The sequence below is a fragment of the Arvicanthis niloticus genome, chromosome 15 (genome assembly GCF_011762505.2).
Source record: "Arvicanthis niloticus isolate mArvNil1 chromosome 15, mArvNil1.pat.X, whole genome shotgun sequence".
In the NCBI taxonomy this organism is placed as follows: domain Eukaryota; kingdom Metazoa; phylum Chordata; class Mammalia; order Rodentia; family Muridae; genus Arvicanthis; species Arvicanthis niloticus.
In genome coordinates, this window is record NC_047672.1 from 6,543,333 (window position 1) to 6,555,128 (window position 11,796).

The window sequence follows — 11,796 nt, forward strand, 5'->3', positions numbered from 1 at the left end:
TGTAAAAGAATGTAGCAATAAAATGACTCCTAATGACACTCTACTGGGCTCATACATTCAAGTCTTGATAAATCATCATAGAATCTTTCTTAATCAGCAGATGGAAAGAGATACAAAGACCCACATCAGAAAAAAAACATATGCAGAGAGCGAGAGACCTTGGGTCACTTAGTCCTATATTGGATGTCTCTATTAAATTCTTTTGCCCAGGACCCAGTAAACTCAGTGGAAGTGTTGGTAGAAAGACTAGAAGAACCAGAGTGGATATAGAACATGAAGGGAGCAAGGCCATCTAAATACCACACAATGGACACATATAAACACAGAGACTGTGTCAGCATGTAGAGGGATGACTAGGATTGCACCTGATAGTATTCTAGAATAGAAGCAGATAAAGCCTTTCCCTAGACCCAAAACTATCTTTCTCTGATACCCAGTTGCAAATGAAACATTATTTTCTACAAGGGTATCTTACCTGGAGAAATAAATCACAATCCCCTGTAGAAGATAACCAACACAAAATGAACTCAATGCAATGTTTACAATTCCTTTGCATATATGACTTCCGCTTTTTGTATTGTATAAGATCCCTGTGTTGAAATTATGTCCTTCTATGTCTGTATAGGTTTATTGGTTTTTCTTCCACTCTTTTATAACTGTTAGTTTTGCTCTATTGTAGTTTGTCTGTTTTGTTTTTAATTATTGTTGTTTATTATATTATTATTGCTGAGAAGCCTTTTTGTTTCATAAGGAGAAAGAGAAAAAGTGTTGCTCTAGATGGAAGAAAAGATGATGAAGAACTGGAAGGACTAGGGGAACAGGAAAACCTAATGAGAATATACTGTATGAAAAAATTTTCTTATAAAAGAACATAATTATTAAATAGTAGAGTATGGTTGAATCCCTGTGATCTGAGAATCAGAGTGCCAGAGATAGTACAACTTTATCTGATAGGCTTCTATTTGGTAACAGCCTATTTGGTAACTTCCAGGTACAGAAAAGACACACTCTGTCAGAGACAAGGTGAATTGCTTCTGAAAAACAACAGCCAATGTTGTCCCCTAGCTGCAAAGTGTACATGAACACAATTATTTCTCTGTTGACATATACACAAGCATACAGACATTCACAAAAACCACATTGGACATATGTATCTGTATACAAACAATATTTATTAATTGATGATATTTTAATAAGTATAGATTAAATAAAGTACAAATAAAGAGACATAATAAAGTTTCATATAGGACTAATTGAGTGTGGTAAAAGAAATAAAAATCATCTCATTAACTTGTGATCTAGAGAAATTTAAATTAATAAACAGAATTAGAGCTGATTTTACTAAACATTATGAATGAATGTAGATTAAAAGGGTTTCAAAAAAGGCTTTAAAAGTCAGCAAGAAAATTCTTGTGAATAACCTCAGCATCAAAGACACGTTTAGGAAAGTAAAATGAATAGGAAAGAGAATTTGTGTGAAAAGAGCAACTTATGGTGTACAATAAACTTAAGAAGTTTATAGTACTTGGCACAGTAACATCAAAATAATATATGAATGTAATATCAGAAACTTTATTTGAATCATATGAAAAATATCACTTTGCTACTTGAACAACTGAAGTTTAAGGAGAGTCTGTATTTTAGAAAAAAAAACACAATTACTAGAGCTACACCAGCATGGCACCTACAGTTATCTGAAACTGCAGTTGCAGGAACCCAAGACCTCTTCTGACCTCTGTGCATATCAGAAATGCAGTCATGCATACATGCAGTTACAACACTTGTACATATAAATGAAAATAAATGAATCATTTTGAAAGGAGGAAAAATAAACCTTTTTTTTAGAGAATCTAGTGGCACTTTGACTGCAAGTTTTTCAGAAAAGTGATTATCCTCTTATCAGAAATTATTTGTACCAAAGGAGTAATTGTGGGATAGACATTCATCACAAACTTTTGAGCAGTCAGGAAGACTGGGTCATAGGTCCATAACAGGATTGAGGTGAATGAGATGATAAAGTCCACCCAATACATGACCACAAAGAAAACTACCAGCAGCAAGATGGTCTGTGTGGCCTTTTTCTCAGGGGATGCTCTCAGGTTTCTGATGCTATGAAGATGCTTGCATTGCTTCTGATGTCTGTGCAAGATATTCACCATGTACACACTTGTGGTCAACATGACTGCTACAAGAAACACATCTCTGGAGATTGACAGTGTAAAAATTAATCCCTGGATGATATAGTTCATGGGGAAGAGTGAGCAGGATTTAGTGACATTCACCTGCTTGGTCTCACTCACATTGGTAAAACCACCAACATAGAATAGCATGTCACTACTAACAGACAAATTGAAAAGCCAAATATAAAAGAAAGCATTGATCATGTATTTTTTAACTTTCTGTTTAAATTTTGCCAGCAAAGAGTTACTTGGACTGATTGTCACAGTCTGCAATACACTCAGGAGGCAGGTGATACAGATAGAGAGGCCTCTCATCACTCTGCTTATGTAAAATGTTGCCTTACATTTGATTTCATTCTTAATGTTTAGCGACTCAAATATGTCTGTAAGCCAAATATTTCCTCCAGTGAGAAAAAACATTATGTGAACAAAGGTCAACTGAAAGGAGATTAGGTCAATAGGCTTGTGTCTTTGATGTAGGATTATGAAAATACAGAAAAGAAGAAGAAACACATTGGCTAAGACTCCAAGTCTAGCTTGGAAATAAAGGACATTCTCTTATGAGGACATATATGCAGAGTATACTCATCTTAAGAGCAGAGTAGAAGTGTATTTCATATATCTGGAATAAAAACAGAGTATACGTAAAACTTGTGATTCATTGAATGGTGTGTCTACATCATCATTCTATTTTCTCTATTAATTCTTCATTAATCTATTTTTTTAACTTCTGGTTTTCAGACTGTGCATCATAGCCTACATGTCTGTATACCATCCATGTATCATCCACTATCTATAAAATAGTATAGATAACAAGTACCTTGATATTCATATCTATACAGTACAAATACTTTGTCTCATGCAACTGAGTCTAATGCCTTAAAAATACAATACTATTGGTTTCAATTCTCTCATTTTGTAGCTAACACCTAAAATAGTAGTAATGAGTACAGAATATTTATCACATCTATGAACTGAACAAAATGTACGTTGGTGTGGAAAAAATATCAGAATATTCTGCCTCATATTCTATAAGTTTACTACGCTCTTTTGCAACTATCCTAGTTTTGACTCATAATTCTGTTGAAATGACAGTGATAATACATTATTATCTCACTATTTTAAACACCAAAAATCTATCTCAATAATCTTTTAAAATGTTTTTTTTCTCCATGAAATTTTATATCCTCTGAATTTAGAATTAAAGACGCAGATACATTGGGAGAACATTAATGTTCTTTCCACAGCCTGTTAATTATGGAACTATTATAGCTATAAATGGTCCTAGATAGATTCTTGTTCACTTCCCATCACATTAAAACCCTTTGTGAACTTCAATTAAGGATTAAAGAACTACTCCAAGCTATTAAGACAAACTATTTTTCTTCCATTTTTGTATGGGACAACAGTAAACACTAACAGTATGATTATGTTATGTTATGAACTAACAGTTATGGATTTTTTCTAGACATCCATGATGTTTTTTACTTAACTACCCCCTTCTCTGTATTTGTCTCCCCGACATTTACTTAAGAACACATCCAGTTTTTCCATTTTCCTCTTTGATAAATTGGGTCCTGATATTTCCCTTTGCCTTCTTCCCAACTTCTGTATTACCTGTCTCCTTCCCACTAAGTAGCACTGTCTTTTCCATTTCCTAGTTCAGATAATGGTATCCTGATATTCTGGTTGCTCCCACACTTACCCCTCTCCTGGTAATGGTCCAGTTTTGCTTTCCTAGTTTCCATAGTTTCTAAAGAGTATATAATCACACCTGCTGATGTGGAGCTAGGAGCCTCCAAGAAGAGTAAACATGTGATATTAAGACACTTCTTTCCCCATACATTATGACAAATATGTAATGGTGAAGTTGACCAAATTGATATTCTGTTTGGGAATTCCTGTTTGAGATTCCTTCCCATATGTTTGAAAACAAGGTAACAAGTGTTATCATTTATCACCAGGACCCAGATAATTTTACAGTTTCACTCAACACACTTAACTTTAGTGCTTATGTAAGTTACTTGGTCAGGTTTTCATGAGAAATTTATTATTGAATTGATTTAATTCAATACTTTAAAATCAGCTTTGTGATAAATAGAAAATGACTACACTGACCCAGAATCTTGTGAGAAAAAGGGTGCCTAATTATATTTTCAGCTTCACTAGTATATTCCACATAAAGCGACACATGCATGCATGCATGTATGTATGTATAGAAATAATACAGAAGTTAGCAGAACTGACCATCATATTACATCCCATGAATATGATATAATAAATCACTCACTTTATTTTCATATGATTTTTGGTCCTAAAATGCTTAATCTAGTAAAGGAATGGATTCATCTCAATTGTCAGAGAGAAACATCTATTTCTCTCATCAACATGCATCTACAGTTACTGCACACTGATATTCTGTGTGTAAAAAAGCTTTGAGATTAAGACTGTGGAGATGTATTTGTGATTAAGAGCACTTTTAATTCTTGCAAATGGCCAAAGTTAGATTACCAGCAATGACATGATGGCTCATGATCATCTGTGACTCTAGTTTGGGGGAATCCATTACCTGTGGCATGGATTGTGGGAAGTACAAATAACTGCATGCAAGCATGTAAATAAAATAAATGAATCTTAAATAATTATATAAAATCTCCAGAATAATACTTAACTAAAGCCCTGCTCTCCAAATTGAAAGAAGAGTAGCCATATACCAATTTTAAAATTTCAAATTCTCAAAAGATGTATGTATAATAATTTTTATTAGTTTAATGCTTACAATTTAATATAGTAATGTAATATAAGTAATATAAAAGTATGATAATATTTGTGAAAAATATGATAATATAAGTGAAAAGATAGTAACCGGAAGTAGTTTTTTCTCTTCCAAAAGATATGTTCTTCAAAGTCTCTCTTCACATCATTTGCTTTGTAAATGTTTGTCACATACAGAAAATGACACATGTTCTAATTGATCAAGGGGCATCTTTCTTTGGCATTCACTGAAGCTGAGAGTAAACCATAAAAGACTATAGCTCCTATGACTACAGCATTGTTAACATATGCATCCACTGAGTAAAGTCATTTGTTGTAGTTGAAAAACAATTGCACTGGAGTCTTTCACCATAGTTTAAATTATAATGTTTAGTTGTAAGTACTAAAACCCAAAGTACATCCATAAAGATTCACAAAAGTGGAAAAGGTATCATTATTAAAATATCCCAGTTCAAAAAACAAAGCAGTGTGCACACAGGTATCTCAAGAGATGTGTAATAAGAGGCCAAGTGCTGCTGTCTCCTTAGTTCTACATTTTACAAAAGAGATCACTTCACCTCTTCATTATCACAATATTTGATTTTAAAACACTTGTGTTTTATAAATTTATGGTGATCTTTGCCTTCTTCTTTGTGGAGATTAAGTAATCTAAGGAACATACAAACATAATAGATGACAAGTACCATTTAATTTTAAGCTTCACCACATTTAATGAGTAATGACCTAAAAGCTGTATGAATGCTCACAAAAAACATAAAGTGAGTATGTGATTTCCAGGTGACAAGATACATGGTGTTGGCTGATGTACTGACCACTGTCAGCAACAAGAATAAGTCTTTAGAAATCTCAGGAGATGAAGACTTTAGGTACCTGAGCTAATTCCATGGAATCTTAATGAACTAGATAATGACAGCAGAAATAAATACAGATCAGTTATTACTACAGCATTAATTCATAGCTATTACCTGATAGTCTTAAATAACTTAAGTGGGTGTATTGCTCTTTGGAAATTGAATTTAGCCCAGGTGTAACAGTAAACACACAGATGCCTCCTAGAATATTACAACCTAATAGTTATAAGCCAGTTCTCCTAAGATGAAGTAGCGGCAGCCTAGGTGTTACTGCAGAGACTTTGTGGAAGTAATCATCCCCAGATCTTCATCACAAGTTGATAATTTGGGAAAAGATATGACAATGATCACTTGGAGTGTGTATGTGAGCGCTAGCATGAATAACTTTACATCAACTGTGTGAAAGACTGAGACTTATATATTATATGTTTTTAAAATAAAGTAAACTTTAAGGAAAATGGAGAATGTGTCCTCTGCTTCAGGTTGACTTGATCAATTCATAGGCCCTGTCTAATACATCAGTGTAGGTATTTAATGGAAATTTCTGAGAAGAAACCACAAATCTGTAATAATTATAAACATAACCTCACCTTACGAATTATTGGTTAGTTTTTTTTAGTATTGATACTCTGTGGTCAGCGATGTAATGACATTAACTTCCAGCATTTTGTTCCATATTGAAAAATCATCATTTTCATAATTCTGCATTATATGTTTTCCAGTTCAGTACTGGTGTGTGTGTGTGTGTGTGTGTGTGTGTGTGTGTGTGTGTGTGTGAAAAATAGGGAAGGAGATAGCAACCTGTAGTTCAGACTGACTTCAGTGAAATCCATGTTCCTCGTGCCTTAGCCTTGAAAGTCCTGGGATCATAGGTGTGTGACACCACCCGTGCCTTCATTTCCATTTTAATCTCCTATTTTCATTAGTGACTGATATTCCAGAAAAATAAAAATAAATTTATGATATTTATCACCTAAACTTAAATTTTCTTTGCATTTCTTTGGGAATGCATATTTCAATGAGCAATTGTTTTTGTAATTATTGGAGGAAACCTTAACAGATTTAATGTTAATAATTTTATAATGTTTGAGAATTGCAAATTTTTCTCACTGCTAATCAACATTAATACTATATCAAGATCAATGCTAAAAGGTTCAATGTAAAAAACCTAAAGTATTAAAACTGAATTTACTTTCATTGAAACACTCAAGTATATACTAAAATGTATGCAGTTTACCTATTTGCAAGGATAGCTTTACTTGGATTTAGTAAATGAGGTGAGTTTTTCAGATAGATATTTTTGAAGCACATAGAAAAAATTAACTTTATTAGAAATCTTTGTGACAGAATTAATTTTTCAAATTTTCAAAAAACTTATTATATGATGTTAACAGCGTCTTATAATTTCCAAGGCCATGAGTTGGAATTTTCCTAAATATTCCTAAGTGTATACAAATTACTATGTCTACAGCTCAGAGATTAGCCATTTCTTGACTCAATTTACCTTTATCAGCTTTCTTTACAGGAGACAACAGAAATCAGGCTGGAGATGCACAAGACATTTAATCTGGTTTCCATCATAAAGCCTGCCAAAAAACAAATCCAAACTGAGATTTTAAGAGTTTTATTTTTCAAGTATGTGTCTAATGATTAGACTTAGATATGTGAGGAATGTTTCCATCAAATAAAAGTCTAGAAAAATGGAATTTCAGAATAATACACTCTTCTATAAAATAAGAAAGTGATAAATAAATAGAAAGTCCCAGACATGATGCCTATAAACTATGAAGATTATAGAAAGAAAAATCAAGGAACTTATTAAATACAAAAGGAAATGGAAAACAATAGGACTTGAAAAGAGATGTAAGAAGAATTTATTCAGTATGGCCAGAATTTTCCCAACAAACCTCTCAAAAATAAAGAATTATCAAAGTAATAACAACACCAGTAACAACACAAAATTATCAAACCTTATAAGATTAGTTTGAAAGAACTATCAGCCATCAGAATGGCCATTGGCTTTAACAGAAATCCTGTAAGAATAACAGAAGTTTTGGAATTCTGAGAAATAGCAGCAGCTGTTTCCAGCGAAACCATCAATCAAGCGTGAGGGTGGAATAAAACACATTTTAAGCCTAGAAGGAATCAAAGAAAACTTTTTTCAAGTAACTTTCCTAGTTAGACACAGAGAATTTTAATTATTAAGAAAGTAAAGTTTCAAAATAACAGTTACCTGGCTTAGAAACCATGGTTAGAATTAGTACACACAGAATGATGGGAAGACACAGAAATTTCACTAGGTAAAAACCAAGAAGTTTAATGTACACCTGGATTATTGTCCTAACTACAGAGGATCTGAAGCTGAGCCAGTCATAGCAGAACTCAATAGAGACACTGAAAATGGAGTAGTATTGATGCTGGGACTTCATAAGAGCATAGTATAAAAACCATTCTTGTTTTCTTCAAACATGAGAAAATACAAAGTACAATTTAAATGTAACTTAATACTGTAAATGTACTCCTGCACAGCAAAAAGAGTGTGTTTTTTGTTTTCACTCTATAAGGTTTTTCAGTGTTTTACTACAGGAATTTTAAACTAACACTGTTGGCAATTGGAATTCATAGGAGAGTAGTCTGTCAGATGTGCTCTCTAAATTATTACATCTAGAGTGACTTCTTACATGCATATTCATTGTAAATTGATAGGTTTCATGACACATTCATTTAATATAGAATACCTATTGATGAACTTTATCCGGTCTCCATTCCTATCTCTCTCTCCATTACTCTGCTAGGCCCCTGTCCTTTTTCTAATAGCTTCCTTCTAGTGTCACACATATAATCAGAGATCACACCAAGTGAAATCTATGTAATTTTATAAAAAGGTTACAACTTATACCTTCATGTCTAAAAGCATCTAATGAATGCTTGTTATACAATATGGTTCAAAAGTAACAGTCTAAGTACAGCCTGCTTTACTTTATCATTTACAGTTATCAGTAAAATGTAGAGAAAAGAAACACTCACCACACTAGGATGGTTTAACAAACATCCTTGTACAATGAGGCTCTAAGAAGTAGTTATAAGGAAGAAATGTCATCATCTCATCTCCCTCTAGTCACATAATTATCATGTCATCTGGAGAGGGCAGTTCTGACCTTGATGTTGTTACAAGGTGGCACCATCAAATAGAAAAGTGAATGTCCCTAATTTCAGGATAACAGTAGTATAGGAACAGCTGGGCTCTATGTTTCCCAAGTGTGAGCTACTCTCTCCAGGCCATACAAGTCTATGTGGATTAACTTATCCCAGTACTTGTGAACAACAAAAGTAATAATAAAAATATTCTTAAAAGAAGTAGAAGACATTTTAGATTCCCCAAGGTGTCCTTCATGCTTCGAAACATTCATGGCCCCTCCATACTTGCTTGACAGTGGCTTCAGTGTCTCCCCTAGAAATTAGCAGCTTTTATGATAAAATTAGGACAATATCACCTCTTCTAAACACACCTAGAAGCAACATTCTTTCTTACATAGCACACAGAAGTGAGGTACTGTTACTGTCTTATCAGGAAAAACTGTGACATGTGGCTGTGATGTAGTTCAATGACAGAGTACACACCTAGAAATTATTGTGTATGTGGGACACTATGACATAAGTCAAACCTTCAAGTTATAGGCAAAAGTGATGGAAAATAATCCCAGTCAATGGCAAACACAAGACCTTTAGTAAAGTCATAAAATAAACCAACACAAAGCCACACCCATATCCCACATGAAGCCCAGAGACAACACTGAAAGATAAGAGCAGAAACAAAAGTTTTCATGCATCTTACAGTAAAACATTAATTATACAAAACAAGAAAAGTGGATTGCAAAATCTAAGAGATAAAGTGCCAGTTAATGAACTTCCCTAGTTACAACAAGTGTTGGGGTAGGAACTGCTGATTTCTCAAGATAAACTTTCAAAGCCAGAAGAAACTGCAGCAATACATACACAGTTCTTAATGACAGCCAATCTAAAGTAATATACCCACAAAACTGCCATGATTAAAGGAAGATGAACAATTTTCTACAACATACACAGCCTTAAAGATTTTTATATTAGACTAACCAAACCTAAGGTACTATAGAAAGCATTATTTTGGACTGAAGAGAGACATAAGCATAGCAAAGAGACTAAGGAGAAAATAGGAAGTAAAAAGAATTAAAACACAAAGTACAACTGAGAACACAACAGAAGAAATCAACAACAAGGCAACCAGAACTAATATACACATTTCAGTAATAATTTAAATTACATGAATTCTACACTGAAAAGTCACTGAAAAGTGGAAATTAAATTCCACTTTTTTCTTGCCTTCCAGAAACTTATCTTAGTTTGATGATAAGCACCACTTTAGAGTAAAGGGGTGGACAAAAGTACTCCAAAGGAACCAGGAAGGCAGATGTTGTCACTATCCTAACATCTGACAAAATAGACTTTGACCAATGACTAATCAGAAAGGATAAAAAAAAAAACTGGACAACTCAATCTAATTAAGGAAACAACTGACCCTTTATCTTCTTAAAGAAATATGTATCAAACTCACAAACACACAATCTCATATAAAAAATTTACAACTGGAATAAAAAATTTAGATTAATACCAATCTATTAACAGTAGGTGATTTTTCAGTATCCAATAGGAAGTGTGTCCTAGGCCTGTAAAGTTTTGGAAGTGAGAGTTAGGATACTTGCCTTTCTCCTGGAACTTGAGTTCCTGAGAATTTTTGAAGGGCTCTCTCTCTCTCTCTCTCTCTCTGCTCTGTTCCTTCCTCTCTCCCTTCACCCCTTTTCTCTTTTTTTCTCTGTTTCTCTTTCTTTCTGTTTTCAGCAGGGAAACCACAGTCAAACTAACTAAAAGGCAGAAGGAAAGTATCCTAGTTAACAAAATCAGAAATGAAAACAGAAGCATAACAACAGATACTGAAGAAATTCAAAGAATCATTAGTTCTTATGTCAAGACCTTGTACTCCACAAAATAGAAAAAAATGTAAATGAGATTAATGATTTACTAGATAGATACCACTTACCAAAGTTAAATCAAGAACAGGTAAACTATTTAAACAGCCCTTTAACCCCTAAGAAAGTAGAAGTAGCAATTAAAGTCTCCCAAAAAAACCAAAAAAAAAAAAACAAAAAACAAAAACAAAAACAAAAAAAAAAAACAGTGCAAGGCCAGAAAGTTTTGGCAAAGAATTCTACTGATTTTCAAAGAAGAGCTAATATCAACACACCTTAAACTATTCCACAAAATAGAAACAGAAGGAACATTGCCACATTCACTCTATGAGACCACAGTGACCTTGATACCTAAACCACACAAAGACTCAAGGAAGAAATAGATTTTCATACCGATTTCCCTAATGAACATTGATGTAAAAACACTCAATAAAATACTAGTAAAACAAATCTAAGAAAACATCAAAAACATCATCCAGCATGATTAAGTTGGCTTCATCACAGAGATGCAGGGGTGGTTCAATATATGAAAATCTACCAACATAATCCACAAAATATACAAATTTAAAGAAAAAACATCATCATCATCTCAGATCCTGAAAAGGTGCTTGATGAAATCCAGCACCCCTTTATGTTGAGACTCTTGGAGAGGTCAGTGATACAAGGCCTATACTTAATATAGCCAGTATACAACAAGTCTATAGCCAACACCAAATTAAATGAAGGAGAATTTAAAGATATCCCACTAAAATAATGGAAAAGGTAAGGCTGTTCACTCTTTCTGTATCTTTTCAATATAGCACTTCAAGTTCTAGCTAGAGAAGTAAGAAAACTAGAAGAGATTAAGGGGTTAGAATTTGGGAAAGAAAAGGTCAAAGTAGAGCTATTGGCAGATGATATCATAGTATATATAAGTGATCTCCAAAAGTCTACCTGAGAATTCCTACAGATAATAAACACCTTCAACAAAGAGGCCAGATAAAAAAT

General features: G+C 33.4%; 1 protein-coding gene across 1 annotated transcript; it reads right to left on the reverse strand.

The window, feature by feature from the left end:
• Positions 1–1,850: 1,850 nt before the first annotated feature.
• On the reverse strand, positions 1,851–9,968 carry LOC117720775 (putative vomeronasal receptor-like protein 4). Its single transcript, XM_034519437.1, has 2 exons — positions 9,956–9,968; positions 1,851–2,737 (listed from the first exon to the last, which is right to left on the reverse strand). Exons 1-2 carry the CDS (start codon positions 9,966–9,968, stop codon positions 1,851–1,853), a joined length of 900 nt encoding a protein of 299 aa, XP_034375328.1.
• Positions 9,969–11,796: the final 1,828 nt, after the last annotated feature.